The sequence below is a fragment of the Oncorhynchus mykiss genome, chromosome 1, assembly GCF_057628025.1.
Source record: "Oncorhynchus mykiss isolate SJ-2025 chromosome 1, ASM5762802v1, whole genome shotgun sequence".
Lineage (NCBI taxonomy): Eukaryota > Metazoa > Chordata > Actinopteri > Salmoniformes > Salmonidae > Oncorhynchus > Oncorhynchus mykiss.
In genome coordinates this window covers 9533077-9556347 of record NC_143022.1, presented here as the reverse complement: position 1 = coordinate 9556347, position 23271 = coordinate 9533077, and the positions used below count along the sequence as shown (strand labels likewise).

The 23271-nt window shown below is 45.3% G+C and overlaps 1 protein-coding gene across 4 annotated transcripts in view; it reads left to right on the top strand.

The window, feature by feature from the left end:
- psmd1 (proteasome 26S subunit, non-ATPase 1) overlaps positions 1-23271 on the top strand; it is a 61422-nt gene extending 38151 nt beyond the window's left edge. For 2 of the 4 annotated variants that reach the window (XM_021614254.3, XM_090238081.1), the window contains exons 17-25: positions 1116-1230; positions 4772-4888; positions 7122-7224; positions 10493-10662; positions 14941-15033; positions 15364-15456; positions 17498-17689; positions 21706-21871; positions 23087-23271. In XM_021614254.3, coding sequence (XP_021469929.2) covers positions 1116-1230; positions 4772-4888; positions 7122-7224; positions 10493-10662; positions 14941-15033; positions 15364-15456; positions 17498-17689; positions 21706-21852 — 1030 coding nt within the window. In that variant the 3' untranslated portion in view covers positions 21853-21871; positions 23087-23271. Of the gene's footprint in view, positions 1-1115; positions 1231-4771; positions 4889-7121; positions 7225-10492; positions 10663-14940; positions 15034-15363; positions 15463-17497; positions 17690-21705; positions 21872-23086 lie in introns of all 4 variants that reach the window. The other 2 variants (XM_021614202.3, XM_021614129.3) reach the window with 1 other exon arrangement.

Below are 23271 nucleotides of genomic sequence, written 5' to 3'. Positions count from 1 at the left end.
TTAATATCGATGCCACAGAGGCTGTTTTCTATCAGATGATACGTTGTTTATTGACTTCAGTTGCTCTTTAAAGAACCTACATTTCTTGTCCCAGAGCCACTTGCTCCACTTTACTCTTAGAATAGAGCCCATTTAAATTCACTTTAAATCTCAAGCGCCTAATGGCAAATGGCCCTTACCCTAACGACACTTTGAGCCTTAAGTAAAGATGAGGTTAGGGTCCAAAATCTACATCCCACCCTGCTCTTACCTCTATTTTCTCACCCCATACTCCTGTTAGGGTGCTATTGAGGGGAGAAGGGGGGGGTTAACTATAATTACGTTGTGTAAATTGTTTACAGAAACCATCTTGACACAGCTGCAGACCTGGGAGAGTTTGTATAAGGTCTTGGTTCAAAATGAACCAACGGTTGGACCTGTGGAAACCAGGGAAATGTGAGGAGGGAAGAAACCCTGGCATTTACATGTAAAACACGATGGTCGAAGGTAGTGGATTGGGAAGGTTAGACCGAAATATTCACTTACACTGGCAGTGTTTAAACTTGAGGTAACATTCTGCCTAAATTACACCGTAAGTTGCCATGGGGCACAGTTTTTTTTCTGCCAATGTCCCATCACCTAAATGGTGTTCTTGATCATAATTTTTTAAATATAAAAATCATTATTAACAGTGCCTGTTGGACGGGCGTTATGTTTGAGCGTGCCTGTTCTTTTTGGTAGACTAAAGGATTTTGACAAATGTAGTAGGCTAGTTAAGAGGACAGAGTCTCCTCCTGCTGTATGTTTTAATTGTCTTGGCTCAGTTTTCGCTTCAGTCAGCAAAGAAATAACTATTTATGATAAGCAAGAGATAAAAAAAAATGTTGCTCTAGACCTGTGCCATTATACTTCAAGTCAAAGATTTCAATCTTGCAAAATGGTTAAGCATAAGGTTTTTCTCTTCATACAGCAGCAGCCCCGGATACAATTCATCAAGACTTGCGGAGGTGTCAGACCTATAAATCATTGCCCCTTTTCACACACCGTACACGCCCCCCCCAAGTAAATAAAGGTGAAATAAATAAATAAAAGATAACCATGTTTCTCTCTCTTTCTCGTTCTGTCTGTCTCTATAGGACCCCAGAGCAATGCCCCAGTGTGGTGTCTCTCCTGTCAGAGAGCTACAACCCCCATGTGCGCTGCGGAGCCGCCATGGCCTTGGGCATCTGCTGTGCCGGGACAGGCAACAAGGTAAGTGCCCCTCTTTTCCTTATCCCACCCTACCGCGCTCCCGTCCTCACTTCTCTGTGAACAAGCTGCCAACTTCATTGTCCAGTCCAAAATAAACACTTCTTAATGCAGCCTCGTGATTCTGAGATAATCAAAAGGGTCTATGCAATATTGGGAAAGCTCCTTCTAGCCAGCTCCTCCCGGCTCCGGGCCTGCCCCGACGGCTCCGGGCCTGCCCCGACGGCTCCGAGCCTGCCCCGACGGCTCCGAGCCTGCCACACCATGCATGTAGCAAAACAAACGGATACCACTGTTTCCTACCTAGGAAGCTGCCCCCCGGAGGAATTTCTAGCAGCTGTTAGTGTCTATCAGACTGAATAAAGTGTCAGGACTCTGAGGAAACCGCTCTGCTAGAAACCAGTCAGTATCTGGTGTGACCACCATTTGCCTCATTCAGTGCGACACACCTCCTTCTCACAGAGTTGGTCAGGCTGTTGATCGTAGCCTAAGGAATGTTGTCCCACTTCTATTCAATGTCTGTGCGAAGTTGCTGGATTTCAGCGGGAACTGAAACACGTTGTCGTACACGTCGATCCAGAGTGTAATAAATGAAATACAATGCCTGAGATACATTTGATATATCGCGCAGTTTGGTTGTCATATTGCCACTGGGCTGTACCCTGTCGGCCAGGCAAGGACATTGTGGTCAGGGATAGAGGGGGGGCGGGGAGGGAGAAGACACTGCTGCCAGGCCCAGAACTGCTTAATGATGTGGACTGGTCACTCTCAGGTGCCCGAAGCCCAAACAGTCACAGCCCATTTCACTCGGGCCTTGGTGCCCAGAGGGGAGAACGTTCTAGACCTACACTGGACTGGGCCAGACCAGGACTCCAGTCTTCACACAGCCAGTCCTCCAGTACGTTTAGTTCTGTCCTTTGGTGAGTGGAATGGTGTTGTGGCTGGAGAAGTGGGTCAGCTAGCTATTACATATGGAGCTAATACTCTCTGTCATCATTTATACATCCTGGGGGTTTGGATATTTTTGTTATTGCCCTGTAATTTGGGTTCTTGCTGACTGGTATTGGGTAAAAACATGTTGAGGAAAGCGAGTTGGATTGGAACCTATTTCACGCTCCCTATCCGTCAATACAAAGGTGTCATGAACATTTATGCGACGTGCAATTTTTGGGGTTTTGACGAATTGGGTAGAAAATGCACTCTGCGTGAGAAGCCACTTTTTAAAAAAAAATGTATTTACCAGCCTCGTGTAAACCATTGAAATGATTTCATTCTTCTGAGTGACTATGCAGTCCTTTTCATGTTTGACATTAGCTATTCTATACATTTCAAATAGGCAAGTAATAGCAGCCGTTTTTTTTGTTTGGCTCAATCAATATATTTAAACCTCTTGACAGTGTAGAACTTTCATCAAGCCCGAAGGAGTGATGTCACCCTTCAGTACTACTGAGGCCCCTGTATGCCATGTTCTGTATCAGCCAGCTCTGCTGATTGAACTTAACATTAAATACTCTCAATTGAAACCTCAACCGACTACGGTAGAGGTTGTTGGACCCGTTTTGAAATGGACCTGGGGCTTTCCCACCCGAACACGATATGCATAAATGATTGTTTAAAAAAAATATAGAGACCTGTTCCAAACGGACCTGAGGACAACTAGGCTGCTTCCGTATAGACCTGGTTGGATCCAGACTCATTCCAAGGTGAGGGAAGCAGTAGACAAGTACATTTGTAAGCTACTTTATTAACCAGAGCTGATGAAGCGTGAGAGGGAAACTCTAGCAGGCGGAGGAATGGCCTTGCGGAGTGTTTACTGTGAGCAAGTGGCACGTGGAGGGAGATTCAGAGAGACGGAAGAAAACAGAAGAAAATATCAAGCATACCAAGCCGACTCATTTCTAGCTTGTCATAGCTCGATATTTATTATAAAATCTGATTACGTTAATACCCGTCTTGACTGCATCAAGCCGACTAGCCAGGCTAATTGAGGCTAATTGAGACTGCATGCGCTTCCTCCTTGTCCTACAGTTGCAAATAACAACTCCATTCAGATTATTAAGTAGCACCTGTTGGCTCTTGGTTGTTGTAGCCTATCTTTCTCATTACGTTTTTTTTAATTACGTTTTTATTTTATAGTTTTAATTCTGTTTTACGTTGATTATTTTGTAGTTGTATTTATTATGGATCCCCATTAGTTCCTGCCGAGGCAGCAGCGACTCTTCCTGGAGTTTATTATGGATCCCCATTAGTTCCTGCCGAGGCAGCAGCGACTCTTCCTGGAGTTTATTATGGATCCCCATTAGTTCCTGCCGAGGCAGCAGCGACTCTTCCTGGAGTTTATTATGGATCCCCATTAGTTCCTGCCGAGGCAGCAGCGACTCTTCCTGGAGTTTATTATGGATCCCCATTAGTTCCTGCCGAGGCAGCAGCTACTCTTCCTGGAGTTTATTATGGATCCCCATTAGTTCCTGCCAAGGCAGCAGCTACTCTTCCTGGAGTTTATTATGGATCCCCATTAGTTCCTGCCGAGGCAGCAGCTACTCTTCCTGGAGTTTATTATGGATCCCCATTAGTTCCTGCCGAGGCAGCAGCTACTCTTCCTGGGGTCCGGCAGAATTAAGGCAGTTATACAATTTTAAAAACGTTACAATATGTTAATTACAGAATTCACAACACACTGTGTGCCCTCAGGCCCATACTCCACTACCACATATCTACAACACAAAATCCATGTGCATGTCTGTGTATAGTGGTAGCCAGGGCTCTACCAGTGCCCCTCCTACGCCATCGCTCCCTGCACGCCACAGCTCTCCTCTCTGCTTGCCGTGGCAAAGATTCTAAAACCAAAGATAACCAAAGATTCTGAGTTGTTTTCAGGGGGCGGCAGGGTAGCCTAGTGGTTAGAGCGTTGGACTAGTAACCGGAAGGTGGCAAGTTCAAAACCCCGAGCTGACGAGGTACAAATCTGTCGTTCTGCCCCTGAACAGCCAGTTCCTTATTGAAAATAAGAATTTGTTCTTAACTGTTAAATAAAGGTAAAGTGAATAAAAAAATTAAAATATGCAGGGTGTAAATAAATAAATAAATAAATAATTTTAAGGACAATAAGGTTTCAGTCTATGAATCCGATAGAGATTTGAAGTGATTGTAGGCCTCACTGCTGAATGCTAAGGTTTTTCCTGGCACAGCTGAGCCCATCTCCGGTAAGATTTCCAAGCGGTTGAGCTAGCACCCTCTGCCAGCGCTTAACTCTTAATACCCAGAAGTGCGCTGGTCCAATCACTAGGCCAGAGGTTTCTGAGCCAGGCTGAGAGAGTTCACCGTTGACCTTCCCGAGCCTCTTCTCCCTTAAGGAGCTGGGGCTTATACTCTGGCAGTACTGCACTCATACTCAGGGAATATCACCAAACTTCTATTTACTTACTGTAAGCGACACAGCACGATAACCTTTAGGTTACCTCATCTTTAGGGTGTCCTAGTTGTTAGTTTAATTTGTGTATTTTATTGTCATTGACAAGTTATATTTTCCTTTTTCCCTTTTCAGGAGGCCATCAACCTGCTGGAACCTATGACCAACGACCCAGTGAACTACGTGAGACAGGGTGCCCTCATCTCCTCTGCCCTCATCATGATCCAGCAGACCGAGGTCACCTGTCCCAAGGTGGGTGTATGAGAAACAGCCCATCTCATTCACAGCCCACATTTACCAGAGAAACAGCCCATCTCATTCACAGCCCACATTTACCAGAGAAATTGGCCAACAGTAACTTTGTTATTCAGACTAAAATATCTTGAAGTTGATTGGCTAATCTGTTTTAAATGTGATTCTATCCTATAGAAAGGTTCTCTATTCTCTATTTTGAGTCCAGTCCTCTTCTTCAAATCAAATCTTCTCTCCTGATGAATCCTAACCCCCGTGGAGGCTCTAGGTTCTAACCAAAAGCTGTCTAAGTGTTTTGAACTTTCAGCTGTGTTGATGGGACTCAGTGCCTAATATGACCACAGCTTTATACCAAGTACAAGGAGGGAGCGAGAAAAGGTGGGGAGGCTTGCTAAAAAAATAGCTGTTCTCTCTCTCTCCCTCTCCCTCTCTCTCTCTCTCTCCATTTTGCACAACAAGCTCTGTCACAGCTGTTTTAAGAAATGCCAGACCCATTTTCAAGCATCATCTGGTCATGGCCTGTAACGTTACAGCAACAGGCTTGGGGCGGTGCGAGAGATTGTTCACGAGAGACTGGTTTTTAAACTAGAAACAGCAGGAGGCACTACACTTGTTCAAAGCTGCAGTATGTCACTGCAGTATGTTATAGAGCTGTCATTCTCTTTGAAAGGAAGTCTAAGAAGCAGCAGATCTGTTCTATGTGCCCCGCAGGTGGATCACTTCCGTCACATTTTAATCTCCCTTTACATATGTTACATGGTCACACACAGTGGTAGTGTTTTAGCCATATGACCTTTTACATATCTTACATGGTCACACATAGTGGTAGTGTTTTAGCCATATGACCTTTTACATATGTTACATGGTCACACATAGTGGTAGTGTTTTAGCCATATGACCTTTTACATATGTTACATGGTCACACATAGTGGTAGTGTTTTAGCCATATGACCTTTTACATATCTTACATGGTCACACATAGTGGTAGTGTTTTAGCCATATGACCTTTTACATATGTTACATGGTCACACATAGTGGTAGTGTTTTAGCCATATGACCTTTTACATATGTTACATGGTCACACATAGTGGTAGTGTTTTAGCCATATGACCTTTTACATATGTTACATGGTCACACATAGTGGAAGTGTTTTAGCCATATGACCTTTTACATATGTTACATGGTCACACATAGTGGTAGTGTTTTAGCCATATGACCTTTTACATATGTTACATGGTCACACATAGTGGAAGTGTTTTAGCCATATGACCTTTTACATATCTTACATGGTCACACATAGTGGTAGTGTTTTAGCCATATGACCTTTTACATATCTTACATGGTCACACATAGTGGTAGTGTTTTAGCCATATGACCTTTTACATATGTTACATGGTCACACATAGTGGAAGTGTTTTAGCCATATGACCTTTTACATATGTTACATGGTCACACATAGTGGAAGTGTTTTAGCCATATGACCTTTTACATATGTTACATGGTCACACATAGTGGAAGTGTTTTAGCCATATGACCTTTTACATATGTTACATGGTCACACATAGTGGAAGTGTTTTAGCCATATGACCTTTTACATATGTTACATGGTCACACATAGTGGAAGTGTTTTAGCCATATGACCTTTTACATATCTTACATGGTCACACATAGTGGAAGTGTTTTAGCCATATGACCTTTTACATATGTTACATGGTCACACATAGTGGTAGTGTTTTAGCCATATGACCTTTTACATATGTTACATGGTCACACATAGTGGTAGTGTTTTAGCCATATGACCTTTTACATATCTTACATGGTCACACATAGTGGTAGTGTTTTAGCCATATGACCTTTTGTTATTATAGATTGTATGTGCCGCTGTTCTCCAAATAGTGAAGCCAATACATAGCCGGTCTCTCAGGGAAAATTGAGTTAGAGAAACATAAAAGGATTTCTAGATTCAAATAGACTTGAGTTAGTCCTTACCTTCCACCAACAGTGGCTCTCGTCAAAGGGTTTTAACCTGTTTTTAATATTATTAGGGGTGGGGGTGTAAGGGCTTGTGGGCCCTGGCGTGCTCATTGACTTCGAATCAAAGCAAAATAAATGTTTAACATATTTCATTTAATAAGAATGTTAGATTTGTAATGTGGAGACCCACTAAAAGAACTGAACAATGGGAGGGAGTCTTGGTGTTTTTATTTGTTGTTGTTGTTTTCCCGACACGCAGGTGAACCAGTTCCGGCAGCTCTACTCCAAGGTCATCAACGACAAGCACGATGACGTCATGGCCAAGTTCGGGGCCATCCTGGCCCAGGGCATCCTGGATGCAGGTCAGTGTGTGGTGACACGTGGAGTCACAGGGGTTGGATTTCTTTAGAAGACAAGTGGGTGTATTCATCTGTTTCTGTCTGCTGTTAAGGGGAGGTGTGTCTGCGTACGTGTGTGGTTTACAGGAAGTCCCAGACCTCCCCTCAGGGCTTGACCCCACCCCCGCCCCCCCTGTGATTTTTCCCAACTGCTTCCTCTGGAAGCGATCATGTTATGATGCATTAGCGCCTGGCGGGTCAGCAATGTCAACAGCCACATGACTTGTGATTACTGTTAGTCTGACGGCCTCGTGTGTGTGTGTGTGTGTGTGGTACTTGTTCTTGTACTGTAGCAGTGTTTATTTTTGTTCCCATAATGCTTTCAGCCGATCTTTGTCACTATAGCGACAGTCGAGACCAAACTGGGAGCCCTCGTTCTCCTGCCAAGATGAACTGCAGAGCCCCCCCCCTCCCTGTTTTCCGTCGTGTGAAACCGCCCAGACAAAATCTTTAGTATGGGGTCATTGTAAGATGGCACACGGAGGCTCTCTCCTCTCCCTTTACTACCCTTAACAACTGTCAGGCCACTGCTACCTGATACACATCCGTGTTTTGAGACGGCCTGGAAGGCAGGGTAGTTGAGTAACGTCAGGAAGGCAGCTTCCTCCCAAAGAACCATCACTTCACTTCTAGTGTACCACTTTGATTTCAGATAAGGTGATGGGGAGTATTAGTCTTTAGTTATAAGTGGGGTTGTGATTTTTGGGGCAGTTGGATAATCATATGAAATGTGACAGACAGGGTTCCGTTTCTCATGATCTCTGGTGTTCATTACCGAAGGTTTAGCATTCAGAAGCAGCTCTCGCAAACAACCACACGCCCAAGGGTTCCCTCTCTCTCTGGACGTTCCCCCCCCCCTCTCTCTCTCTCTCTCTCTCTCTCTCTGGACGTTCCCCCTCTCTCTCTCTCTGGATGTCCCCCCCCCCCCCTCTGGACGTTCCCTCTCTCTCTCTCTTTCTCTCTCTGGGTGTTCCCCCCCTCTCTCTCTCTCTCCCCCTCTGGACGTTCCCCCTCTCTGAACATTCTCCCTCTCTCTCTCTCTCTGGACATTCCCTCTCTCTCTTTCTCTCTCTAGGGACGTTCCCTCTCTCTCTTTCTCTCTCTCTAGGGCCGTTCCCCCCCTCTCTCTAGGGATGTCCCCTCTCCTCCTCTTTCTCTCTCTCCGGACATTCCCCCCCCTCTCTCTCCGGACGTTCTCGCTCTCCGGACATTCTCCTCTCCCCCCCACCCCTCTCTCTCTCTCTCTGGACGTTCTCGCTGTCCGGACATTCCCCTTTCGCTCTCTCTCTCTCTCTCCCCCTCTCTCTCTCCGGACGTTCTCCTCTCTCTCTCCCTCCCCCTCTCTCTCTCTCCAGATGTTCTCGCTCTCCGGACATTCCCCCCTCTCTCTCTCTCCCTCTCTCTCTCCGGACGTTCTCACTGTCCGGACATTCCCCTCTCTCTCTCTCCCCCTCTCTCTCCGGACGTTCTCACTCTCCGGACATTCCCCTCTCTCTCCCCCTCTCTCTCTCCGGACATTCTCCTCTCTCTCTCTCACCGGACGTTCTCGCTCTCCGGACATTCCCCCCTCTCTCTCTCATGACGTTCTCACTGTCCGGACATTCCCCTCTCTCTCTCTCCCCCTCTCTCTCCGGACGTTCTCACTCTCCGGACATTCCCCCCTCTCTCTCTCTCTCCGGACGTTCTCACTCTCCGGACATTCCCCTCTCTCTCTCTCCGAACGTTCTCACTCTCCGGACGTTCCCCTCTCTCTCCCTCCCCCTCTTTCTCCGGACGTTCTCGCTCTCCGGACATTCCCCTCTCTCTCCCTCCCCCTCTCTCTCCAGACGTTCTCGCTCTCCGGACGTTCCCGCTCTCCAGATGTTTCCCTCTCTCTCTCTCCCCCTCTTTCTCTTTCTCTAGACCTTAAAAAAATATACACGTTTTATCATTTAGCAGACATTCTATAGCCTTTTAAAAAATACATATATTTTATCATTTAGACATTCTTATCAAGTGTGACAGAAATCCCTCAGCTCTGTTGTGCCGAAGGACCTTATGCCATCACGGAAAAATGCTAGTTGATCTCGGAATTACATAACACCTTGGATTCTGGGAAAGGATGTCCCCTTCCCCAGGAATAAAAATGTAACTGCCACAAAGTAGGTTGACAAAAACGACAGGAAGTTTAAAGGTCCCCCCCCCCATTAAATTGCACACTGCTGTCAAGCTGCATCTCAAGTTTTAAGAGACCGTGTGTGTGTGTGTGTGTGTGTGTGTGTGCGCTCTCATTGTGGCGCAGCAACTAGAATCTGTGAGTCACTCTGGCAGCCAGTAAATCAATTTGTTCGGGGCATTAGGAGCCCATTTCAGCCGTCAAAATAAAGTTATCAAATCACCCAGAAGTCATCATTGTAATTACCAGCCCAGTCAACTGGGCTGCGGGTAGGGCTGTTTAAATGAAAAACGGCCCGTGATTCAACCACCATTGTCTGATCTGATTTCACATTGGAAACATTTCCAGCTGTCTCTGCTGTTATAATGTATTTTAATCAAAGGGTTCCTCCTTAGTAACTCTGGCTTTGAAGGGAGTTTTTACAATGTTTGTATGAGGATTGGGGAAGGACCTCCCAACTGATTCCAATCCCCTTTTCATCCATCCTGTCACCCCTCTGCAACCCTCTTCCTCCCACTCCCTAGCTCCCTTCATCCTCTTCTCCCTAGCGGTCTCCCAGAGGGCAAAAGAGGTCTATTGTTCTACTTGTCTGCATCCTAGCCCTTGACCCCTTTTGTACACTGGACAAGGCTTTATTACCTCACACTAGCCACGCCACATTGTTTTACCGCCATTTTGTTATTTAAAAAATATATAAAAAATCTTACGTTTAAAGGTCATAAATGATCTAAAGGAAATGAAAGTGGGGTCCTTGGCCTGGGATTAGGAGTAATCACGATGATTTAGTGAAATGGCTGGCTTTGTCAGTGTAGTATGTTAGTTAATTAACCCCTCATTATTCACTTCTTGTTTGTGGCTGCGTGCCCGACCCTATTCCCTTCATAGTGTATTTATTTTGGCCAAAGTACCCTTAAGGACGCAGCCTTTATAAGCATGACAGTATAACAGTATAACATTATATATTGCCATAATATGTACCAACGTGATAATGAGATTTGAGCGTTAATAATGGAATCAATACATATCAAAGTGAAATGTCGAAACTCTCTACTTCCCTGTGCCCTTCTTTGTGTGCAGGTGGTCGTAACGTCACCATCTCCCTGCAGTCGAGGACGGGCCACACCCACATGCCGTCAGTGGTGGGCCTGCTGGTGTTCACCCAGTTCTGGTTCTGGTTCCCCCTCTCCCACTTCCTCTCCCTGGCCTTCACCCCCACCGCCATCATCGGACTCAACAAGGACCTCAAGGTAAACATCACACCCCCACTGTATCCATGTCATTCACACCCCCACTGTATCCATGTCATTCACACCTCACTGTATCCATGTCATTCACACCTCACTGTATCCATGTCATTCACACCTCACTGTATCCATGTCATTCACACCTCACTGTATCCATGTCATTCACACCTCACTGTATCCATGTCATTCACGCCTCACTGTATCCATGTCATTCACGCCTCACTGTATCCATGTCATTCACGCCTCACTGTATCCATGTCATTCACGCCTCACTGTATCCATGTCATTCACGCCTCACTGTATCCATGTCATTCACGCCTCACTGTATCCATGTCATTCACGCCTCACTGTATCCATGTCATTCACGCCTCACTGTATCCATGTCATTCACGCCTCACTGTATCCATGTCATTCACACCTCACTGTATCCATGTCATTCACGCCTCACTGTATCCATGTCATTCACGCCTCACTGTATCCATGTCATTCACGCCTCACTGTATCCATGTCATTCACGCCTCACTGTATCCATGTCATTCACGCCTCACTGTATCCATGTCATTCACGCCTCACTGTATCCATGTCATTCACGCCTCACTGTATCCATGTCATTCACGCCTCACTGTATCCATGTCATTCACGCCTCACTGTATCCATGTCATTCACGCCTCACTGTATCCATGTCATTCACGCCTCACTGTATCCATGTCATTCACACCTCACTGTATCCATGTCATTCACACCTCACTGTATCCATGTCATTCACACCTCACTGTATCCATGTCATTCACGCCTCACTGTATCCATGTCATTCACGCCTCACTGTATCCATGTCATTCACGCCTCACTGTATCCATGTCATTCACGCCTCACTGTATCCATATCATTCACACCCCACTGTATCCATGTCATTCACACCTCACTGTATCCATGTCATTCACGCCTCACTGTATCCATGTCATTCCCACTGTATCCATGTCATTCACACCCCACTGTATCCATGTCATTCACACTCCACTGTATCCATGTCATTCACACCCCACTGTATCCATGTCATTCACACCCCACTGTATCCATGTCATTCACACCCCACTGTATCCATGTCATTCCCACCCCACTGTATCCATGTCATTCACACCCCACTGTATCCATGTCATTCACACCCCACTGTATCCATGTCATTCACACCCCACTGTATCCATGTCATTCACACCCCACTGTATCCATGTCATTCACACCCCACTGTATCCATGTCATTCACACCCCACTGTATCCATGTCATTCACACCCCACTGTATCCATGTCATTCACACCCCACTGTATCCATGTCATTCACACTCCACTGTATCCATGTCATTCACACTCCACTGTATCCATGTCATTCCCACTCCACTGTATCCATGTCATTCACAACCCCACTGTATCCATGTCATTCCCACTGTATCCATGTCATTCCCACCTCACTGTATCCATGTCATTCCCACCTCACTGTATCCATGTCATTCACACCCCCACTGTATCCATGTCATTCACACCCCCACTGTATCCATGTCATTCACGCCTCACTGTATCCATGTCATTCACGCCTCACTGTATCCATGTCATTCACGCCTCACTGTATCCATGTCATTCACGCCTCACTGTATCCATGTCATTCACGCCTCACTGTATCCATGTCATTCACACCTCACTGTATCCATGTCATTCACACCCCCACTGTATCCATGTCATTCACGCCTCACTGTATCCATGTCATTCACGCCTCACTGTATCCATGTCATTCCCACTGTATCCATGTCATTCCCACCTCACTGTATCCATGTCATTCCCACTGTATCCATGTCATTCACACCCCCACTGTATCATGTCATTCACGCCCCACTGTATCATGTCATTCACGCCTCACTGTATCCATGTCATTCATGCCTCACTGTATCCATGTCATTCACGCCTCACTGTATCCATGTCATTCACGCCTCACTGTATCCATGTCATTCACGCCCCACTGTATCATGTCATTCACGCCTCACTGTATCCATGTCATTCACACCTCACTGTATCCATGTCATTCACGCCTCACTGTATCCATGTCATTCACGCCTCACTGTATCCATGTCATTCACGCCTCACTGTATCCATGTCATTCACGCCTCACTGTATCCATGTCATTCACGCCTCACTGTATCCATGTCATTCACGCCTCACTGTATCCATGTCATTCACGCCTCACTGTATCCATGTCATTCACGCCCTACTGTATCCTTGTCATTCACGCCCTACTGTATCCATGTCATTCACGCCTCACTGTATCCATGTCATTCACGCCTCACTGTATCCATGTCATTCACACCTCACTGTATCCATGTCATTCCCACTGTATCCATGTCATTCCCACTGTATCCATGTCATTCCCACTGTATCCATGTCATTCCCACTGTATCCATGTCATTCCCACTGTATCCATGTCATTCCCACTGTATCCATGTCATTCCCACCCTACTGTATCCATGTCATTCCCACTCTACTGTATCCATGTCATTCCCACTGTATCCATGTCATTCCCACTGTATCCATGTCATTCCCACTGTATCCATGTCATTCCCACTGTATCCATGTCATTCCCACTGTATCCATGTCATTCCCACTGTATCCATGTCATTCCCACTGTATCCATGTCATTCCCACTGTATCCATGTCATTCCCACTGTATCCATGTCATTCCCACTCTACTGTATCCATGTCATTCCCACTCTACTGTATCCATGTCATTCCCATTGTATCCATGTCATTCCCACTGTATCCATGTCATTCCCACTGTATCCATGTCATTCCCACTCCACTGTATCCATGTCATTCCCACTCCACTGTATCCATGTCATTCACACCCCATCGTATCCATGTCATTCCCACCCCACTGTATCCATGTCATTCACGCCTCACTGTATCCATGTCATTCCCACTGTATCCATGTCATTCCCACTGTATCCATGTCATTCCCACTGTATCCATGTCATTCCCACTCTACTGTATCCATGTCATTCCCACTGTATCCATGTCATTCCCACTCCACTGTATCCATGTCATTCACTCCCCATCCATGTCATTCACACCCCATCCATGTCATTCCCACCCCACTGTATCCATGTCATTCACGCCTCACTGTATCCATGTCATTCATCCTCACTGTATCCATGTCATTCCCACTGTATCCATGTCATTCCCACTGTATCCATGTCATTCCCACTCTACTGTATCCATGTCATTCACGCCTCACTGTATCCATGTCATTCCCACTGTATCCATGTCATTCCCACTGTATCCATGTCATTCCCACTCCACTGTATCCATGTCATTCCCATTCCACTGTATCCATGTCATTCCCACTCCACTGTATCCATGTCATTCCCACTCCACTGTATCCATGTCATTCCCACTCCACTGTATCCATGTCATTCCAACTGTATCCATGTCATTCCCACCCAACTGTATCCATGTCATTCCCACCCCACTGTATCCATGTCATTCCCACCCCACTGTATCCATGTCATTCCCACTGTATCCATGTCATTCCCACTCTACTGTATCCATGTCATTCCCACTCTACTGTATCCATGTCATTCCCACCCCACTGTATCCATGTCATACCCACCCCACTGTATCCATGTCATTCCCACCCCACTGTATCCATGTCATTCCCACCCCACTGTATCCATGTCATTCCCACCCCACTGTATCCATGTCATTCCCACCCCACTGTATCCATGTCATTCACACCTCACTGTATCCATGTCATTCCCACTCCACTGTATCCATGTCATTCCCACTCCACTGTATCCATGTCATTCCCACCCCACTGTATCCATGTCATTCCCACCCCACTGTATCCATGTCATTCCCACCCCACTGTATCCATGTCATTCCCACTGTATCCATGTCATTCCCACCTCACTGTATCCATGTCATTCCCACTGTATCCATGTCATTCCCACCCCACTGTGTCCATGTCATTCACACCTCACTGTATCCATGTCATACCCACCCCACTGTATCCATGTCATTCCCACCCCACTGTACCCATGTCATTCCCACTCTACTGTGTCCATGTCATTCCCACTCTACTGTATCCATGTCATTCCCACTCCACTGTATCCATGTCATTCCCACCCCACTGTATCCATGTCATTCCCACTGTATCCATGTCATTCCCACTGTATCCATGTCATTCCCACCCCACTGTATCCATGCCAGACTATTCTCTCAGCTGTTGTCTTCCCTGTCCAGATGCCCAAGGTGCAGTACCGCTCCAACTGCAAGCCTTCCACCTTCGCCTACCCTCCGGCCCTGGAGGTACCCAAGGAGAAAGAGAAGGAGAAGGTGAGAGTCCCTCAATAGTGACGTTCACCCTGTTTTAATGGACTGAAGTCGCCTTCGCAGCTTCTCACGGTCATCCTGAATGAAGTGTCCTCAGCCAAGATCCATTTATTGTTATTAGAGTCCCTTTTGAACTCTCATTTTCATTTTGTCAGTCTGAGACCATGTTATTTTGGCCACTCAGAGTCTTGGCTCATTATAGAACATGGGTACATTTTAATAACGTAATATAAAAAAAAACAGCGGATATTTTTGAGAGGTTTTGTCATTGTCCCTCAGTGCCTTGTTTTTTTACTGTGCCAACACCCCCTTCACTCTCTTCCTCCATTATAGGTGTCTACTGCTGTTCTTTCCATCACAGCCAAAGCTAAGAAGAAGGAGAAAGAGAAGGAGAAGAAGGAGAAAGAGGAGGAGAAGATGGAAGTAGTGAGTGTATGAACACAATCATTTCATAGGATGGCCAGCCTCATAGAGACCACTTTCTATTTTATATCGTTTAAAAAAATAGTTTTTCTTCAAATTAAGTCTTGCATTTTATGTAGATGTTTTTTAACCTTCCTCAAGCAGGAATCCTGTAGCCCCTGTCCCAAACAACAGATCTTTGCTCGTATTGACCAGCCTATTGAGGAATGATCTGTGTAATTGGTCGTGAGGAACTAATGGTTCAAAGACCTGAAAACAGTCTCCCTTAACGTCTCGAACCTCTGCAGTCTGCAACTTCCGCCACTAATATTTCACTCAGTATCCCACAAAGCTTCTTATGTCTGATGTCCAGGCACACAGACACCTGCAGAGGAGACCATTTCAAAGGTAAGAAAACCATCAATGAAATGAGTCAACTCTCCAATGTTTTTTTTAAAGTAGCAGTTCCAAATCAAATTTTAATTGTCACATGCGCCAAATACAACAACCTTTTACAGTGAAATTCTTACTTACAAGCCCTTAACCAACCATGCAGAGAGAAGAATTTTCTCAGGAAATCTTGAGTGAACTCTCGAGCTGAAATCTAATTAGCGTAATAATAAAATGCCCATCAATCCATCAGTTTAAACTAGAGAAATACGTTGTTTTTTTGCATGAGCATCGCGTTAAGTCCTCCACATCCGCCAATGACGGCCTTCTGAGGTGAAAGGTGACCGAGCTACAGCGGTGTTGTCAGACCATGAGACATCCCGAAAATCAGTCTTCTCACGAAAACGTCTATTGTCCGAACGGTTTGGTCTAGAAACTAATATGACCACATGAAAATACGTCAAATAAAATGGATAACAAATGTTTAAAACGGACACTTCAGAACAAACTTCCTTTAGATTTTTTTGTTGGGGGGGGTGGGGGAGAAACTATCTTTTGTTCCATGTAGCGAATATGTTATTCCATGTGTTTGTATCGGCTAAAAGGCCAAAAATATATTTTTATTCAAATAAAAACAAAAACGTTTTTATACTTCAAGGGCTCTTGGAATTTCAAATCAGGAAATGAAGTGTCGTCGTCACCCCCCCGCTGCCCCCCAGGGCTTAGACTCTTATGGGTTAACGTAGCAGTTCTTAAGAAATGTGAGTGAACTAGGCCTTTTTTTAAATATCAGTTCTCAGGAAATGAGTGAAGTATCCCTTTAAGGAGCAGCTATCTGCCAGCCCTGGCAAGGTCCCCCAGCCCCCCCTCCACTGATGTGACCAAGTTATCCATGAAGCACACGGCTGGAATACATACCATTACTGACAGCCTCTGTCAACCCAGTGCCAGTATTGCTTTCAGTGGGATGTTGACTGCTGGGCGTAATCGCTATGTTTGATGGCGTCCACCATGCTAGATTTCACGTCCTCGTTGAGGGATGGCTCTGCGATCCCAGGCAAAGTTGGATCCGCTCAGTTTGATTGATTGGACTTGGTGTCATCGAGGTTAACGAGAAGGAGGGAGTATTTTAACCCCCAGTTATATCAGTTTGTTCGTTTTAACCAAAGGCATTGGACAGTGGAGATTTTTTTATTCTCTCACACAAACACTGTGGAAGTGTTGTTTTTAGTTGAGACACACACACACACACACACACACACACACACACACACACACACACACACACGTAGACAAACAGGACTGCTGATACAAGTCATTGCACACCTATGGTCCAGTTTTCAGCCTAGCGTCAGATGGTGCAGGGCCTTGTGGTAGCAGCAGGGAGACCTGGGCAAGGGACAGATAGGAGGCAGGGAGAGCCTGACAAATCACTGGCCACCAAGTGCAAGACAACCAATAAGGAGTGTGTCACCCATCTCCAGATTAACAACACGTCTTCGAGAGTGGTGGTGTCAGGAAACATATGAAATGAAGACTCACTTTATTCCGAGGTGACCCTTACTGCCATCGTCATGTTTTTTATCATCCAATGCATTGCGGACTCACTGAGTCGTGGGTTTTAATCAGGAAAAGGGAGGGAAAACGCTTAACATTGTATTTGTTGGATTTTCAGGAGGTACAGGAGGCTGAGAAAGAAAAGAAAGATGAGGAGAAAGAGAAGGAGAAGGAGAAGGAGAAAGAGAAGGAGAAGAAGAAAGAACCTGAGCCCAACTTCCAGCTGATGGAGAACCCAGCCAGAGTGATGCCCGCCCAGCTCAAAGTGCTCAACATGCCCGAGACGTGCCGCTACCAGCCCTTCAAACCGGTACGTACGGTTGGTGTGTGATTCTGTGAACACGTGACTTTTTTTAAAGTGCGTTTCTGGTAGAGATGTGACACACACAAAAAAAAAAATTTACTGGGGTTTTTAAAAAAATCATAAAATGGCGTGAATTCACAATTCAGATATGGTCCTGCTTATGACCGCTAGGGGGCAGAGCAGTTCAATTTACTGCTGTCCTGGCTACCTAGTAGACAGAACAGTTCAGTCTACTGCTGTCCTGGCTACCTACCAGACAGAGCTGTTCAGTCTACTGCTGTCCTGACTACCTACCAGACAGAGCTGTTCAGTCTACTGCTGTCCTGGCTACCTACCAGACAGAGCTGTTCAGTCTACTGCTGTCCTGGCTACCTACCAGACAGAGCAGTTCAATCTACTGCAGTCCTGGCTACCTAGTAGACAGAGCTGTTCAATCTACTGCAGTCCTGGCTACCTAGTAGACAGAGCTGTTCAGTCTACTGCTGTCCTGGCTACCTAGTAGACAGAGCTGTTCAGTCTACTGCTGTCCTGGCTACCTACCAGACAGAGCTGTTCAGTCTACTGCTGTCCTGGCTACCTACCAGACAGAGCTGTTCAGTCTACTGCTGTCCTGGCTACCTACCAGACAGAGCAGTTCAATCTACTGCAGTCCTGGCTACCTAGTAGACAGAGCTGTTCAATCTACTGCAGTCCTGGCTACCTAGTAGACAGAGCTGTTCAGTCTACTGCTGTCCTGGCTACCTAGTAGACAGAGCTGTTCAGTCTACTGCTGTCCTGGCTACCTACCAGACAGAGCTGTTCAGTCTACTGCTGTCCTGGCTACCTACCAGACAGAGCTGTTCAGTCTACTGCTGTCCTGGTTACCTACCAGACAGAGCAGTTCAATCTACTGCTCTCCTGGCTACCTAGTAGACAGCACTCACCTTACTGCTGTCCCCCAGCCACTCAGCAACGATGGTAGTTAATGCCATTTCAGGTTCTCTGCTGTGTTCCTCTCCATGTGCTCGGTTGTCAGTAGTACATTGGACTTCATTTCCCACTTCTCATCAATGTGATGGCTTGTTGCAGTAATGTATCTTGTATGAATTGTTTTATTTCTGCCTTTTCTATTCCAGACATTCTGAAATTCACTAAAGCATCCCATGTATGTAACTTTAGTCTTTCACTTTTCTTTGAGTGTTCATAGACATTCGACCATCTGTTGTTATGTTGTTTGAGAACTCACACTTTATACTTGCATAGCGATCATTATACAATTTTTCATCCAGGGTCATCTTGTAGTCTGGTTCTAGTCATGCCATCAGGGCGGCCAACATACTCTACCATTGACAATGGCCGCATATCAACTGCAATCTTTTCTTTCTTTTTTTAATTCTTCCAATTGGTTGTTAGTTAGTCTTGTCTCATGGCTGCAACTCCCGTACGGATTCGGGAGAGGTGAGAGCCAAGAGCCGCGCGTCCTCCGAAACACAACCCAGCCAAGCCAAGCCGCACTGCTTCTTAACACAACGGCCGCTTAACCCAGAAGCCAGCCGCAACAATGTGTCGGAGGAAACACTGTACACCCGGCAACCGTGTCAGCGTGCACTGCACCCGGGCCGCCACAGGAGTCGATAGTGCGCAATGGGACAAGGACATCACTGCAAAAACTGTTTACAAATGTTTTTAAAAAAGACAAAACAGAAATATCACATTTCCAGAAGTATTCAGACCCTTTCCTCAGTACCTTGTTGAAGCACCTTTGGCAGCGATTACAGCCTCGAGTCTTCTTGGGTATGATGCTACACGCTTGGTACACCTGTATTTGGAGAGTTTCTCCCATTCCACTCTACAGATCCTCTCAAACTCTGTCAGGTTGAATGGGGAGCATCGCTGCACAGATATTTTCAGGTCTCTCCAGAGATGTTCAAATGGGTTCAAGTCCGGGCTCTGGCTGGGCCACTCATGGACATTCAGAGACTTGTCCCGAAGTCACTCCTGTGTTATCTTGGCTGTGTGCTCCGTGTCGTTGTTCTGTTGGAAGGTGAACCGCCGCCCCAGTCTGAGAACCTGCTCCAGAGCGCTCAGGACTTCATCAAGGATCTCTCTGTACTTTGTTCATTTTTCCCTCGTTCCTGAATCTCCCAGTCCCTGCCACTGAAAAACATCCCCACAGCAAGATGCTGCCACCACCAGGCTTCACCGTCGGGATGGTGCCAGGTTTCCTCCAGACGTGACACTTGACATTCAGGCCAAAGAGTTCAATCTTGGTTTCATCAGACCAGAGAATCTTGTTTCTCATGGTCTGAGATTCCTTTAGGTGCCTTTTGGCAAACTCCAAGCGGGCTGTCATGTGCCTTTTTACTGAGGAGTGGCTTCCGTCTGCCCACTCTACTACCATTAAGGCCTGATTTGGTGGAGTGCTGTAGAGATGGTTGTCCTTCTGGAAGGTTCTCCCATCTCCACAGAGGAACTATTGCTCATTTTGGCTGGGCAGCCAGCTCTGGGAAAAGTATTGGTGGTTATAAACTTCTTCCATTTAAGAAGGATGGAGACCATCATGTTCTTGTGGACTTTCAATACTGCAGAATTGTTTTTGGTACCCTTCTCCAGATCTGTTCCTCGACACATCCCGTCTCGGAGCGCCACGGTCAAGTCCTTCGACCTCATGGCTTTGTTTATGCTCTGACATGCTCTGCCACCTGTGGGACCTTATATAGATAGGTGTGTGCCTTTCCAAATCATGTCCAATTAATTGAATTTACCACAGGTGGACTCCAATCAAGTTGTAGAAACATGTCAAGGATGATCAATGGAAACAGGATGCACCTGAACTCAATTTCGAGTCTCATAGCAAAGGGTCTGAATACTTATGTAAATAATGAATGTGCAAACGTTTTGAAAATCCAGTTTCTGCTTTGTCATTATGGGCTATTGTGTGTAGATTGAGGATTTTATTTAATCAATTTTAGAATGAGGCTGTAACGTAATGACATGTGGAGAAAGTCGAGGGGGTCTGAATACTTCCCGAATGCACTGTATACGTGGCAAATGATTTGAAAGATGTTTATCCTTCTATTGACAGAATTGTTGCATTACGCATGTTTTATTTATTTTAGCCTTGATGATGATCCAGACCGGTTGACGGTAGTTTTTGTGATAACTGCAATGCCATTTTAAATTTGGTCAAAAATAAAGATTTTCGGTTCGTTTTTTTTTTTTAGCTTTTGGATCCAGCGTTGGAGCTGTCATCAGTCATCTTTTTTTCGTCTTTCCAACCAAGCCCTGGTTATATCCACGGTGTCTTACAGTTGCCTGAGAATAAACCACTCTGGCCCTGCGCAAAATGTTGACAGCTTTCCACAGTAAATAACATGAGAGATGCAGTCACCCACACACTTATCCTAATCCCACTCCTATAAAGAGGACTATCGTTTGGTTACATGTCAAATCAACACGCATCGAGCTGAGAGCAATGCATCATGGGTCATATCATATGACACTTGAGTGTTTTTGCTCTTGTCTGTATTCTAAAACTATTCGTTTTTTTTTTTAAGGCGGTGTTTTAACACGAAGTGAAGCATTGTTGTGGGGCCAGGGTATGCCTCCCACCTCCCCTTCTATATTGTGATGATTCCATTTCACCTATTCCGTAGAAGGCAATCCGAGCACACAGCAACTGTTCCTAAGGTCTTGTAGTGTGGTCTGTGTGTAAATTAGTGTTACTTAGCTGCCCAGAGATAATGTAGGAGGAAAAATCTAGTCTGGGCAGTACTCACCATACCTGATGCTTTAGTCTGGACCTGACCATACCTCTAAATTATTTACAGTGATAACCATGCTGCATGATGTACTGTACAACCACTACAAGGGCAATGTGCTCACAGAGTATGACGAGACAACCAACTCATTTGGGGAGGTAGACGAGGTGTTGTGTAATATGACACCTGCACCACCCCCAGAAAATTTAAAAACTTTTTTTTTTTTTAAAGACACCCATCATGTCCGTGTCCCTCATGTCCGTGTCCCTTATCTGTCTCCAGCTGCACACCGGCGGCATTATCATCATGAAGGACACCAGCGAGGAAGAGGAGGAGCTGGTGGAGCCTGTCTCTGCCCACGGCCCCAAGATCGAGGAGGAGGAACAGGAGCCCGAGGCCCCCGAGTCCTTCGAGTACGTTGACGAATGAATGCTGTCCAAGCAAAAAGGTATGTGTCCTGCACCAGTGTTTTCCACAGGATGGATCTGGGTACAATTGATGGTTTTCAGATAAAACATTTTTGAATGGGTTCACTCTGAAAGTGAGGGTTTTTGCTTAGAAACAAGTTTTGTTTCAGCAAATGCTGTAGATAGTGCTGAACACGTTGTATCCCCAGCCTAGGGGTAAATATAGAGACCATTTCCTCACGCTTTGTGCGAGAACTCAAACCTTCAGGATCAAGCAACCTGAATATTCAGCATCGCCTTGTAATACAGTTATACAGGCAACAGTCTCAGAGTAGCTATGTCACATTGATGGTTCAGAGAGAGGTAATGGTACAGTGTGCAGGTCTTTGGGGTCTTGTTCCCATGTCTAACCTGGCTCGCGTTCATCAGTGCCTATGGAATGTAAACAGTGCTGCCGTCGCCAAACCCTCCATCTGTAATTGCACGGTATAGAGAGCCGAGCAAGATTGTTTTGTCATTTTTGGCCATCAAAACAATGTTATGTTTGTCTTGGTCCTCATTTTATTCCCCCCATGTTAAACAAGATTAAAGTTTAGATATTGTCATGCCCTTTGGGATCAGAAATGCTCCTGCTCTGCGAGTACGGTGATTTCAAAAACACACCACTGTGGTCAATATTTTAAAAAATCTCTTAAACTGTCCAATGTTTCCAGAGATCTAGTTGAAATAGTTTTCCTTCCAATAAAATGGTAATTGATTATGTTAAAAAAAGCAGCTTTTCTGTGTTGGAATGTTGTGGGTGTAATATACCTGTAATTGAAAATATTAATGTGAGTAGACTGCTGATTGGCCAACTCATCCTCCTCTGAGGAAATGACAGGCATTTTTTAAATTATCTGACATACAAGTTTTAGTATTATTTTTTTGAAGTGTTTATTGAAGTGTTTATTTTTCTACAATTTCTGCTTTGGTCACACGAGTATATGACGAGTCGTCAACATTATTTGGGTACGAGTTAACAGAATATGAACTTTTAAAAGTAAGATTTTTCGCTGTACAGTTACTTTAATGACTGTTTTTAAATTATGATCATTTAAAAGTTCATTGTCATTTAATAAACATTTGAATATAGATATGCCCAATAAACAAAACAGTCCTGTAAAAAAAAAAAAAGTTATGAATTATGGGTGTTTTGTGATCAAACACAGAGCCTGGTCAGGTGGTATCCTAACCGCTCTGTCCTTTTCCTTCCACAGGTGACGTTACCAGGCTTCTACAGGAATAATCTTCACATCCCAGCATGCACCTCTTTGTCTACTCCCCCTTACTTATTTTACATGCTCCTTCCCTGTCATGGCCCCCTTTGTCAGACAGGGAATGTTTGACATTCTCTTGTTAAATGGTATCATTTTCTGTCAGTACAATAAAATGAAAAAGTGGA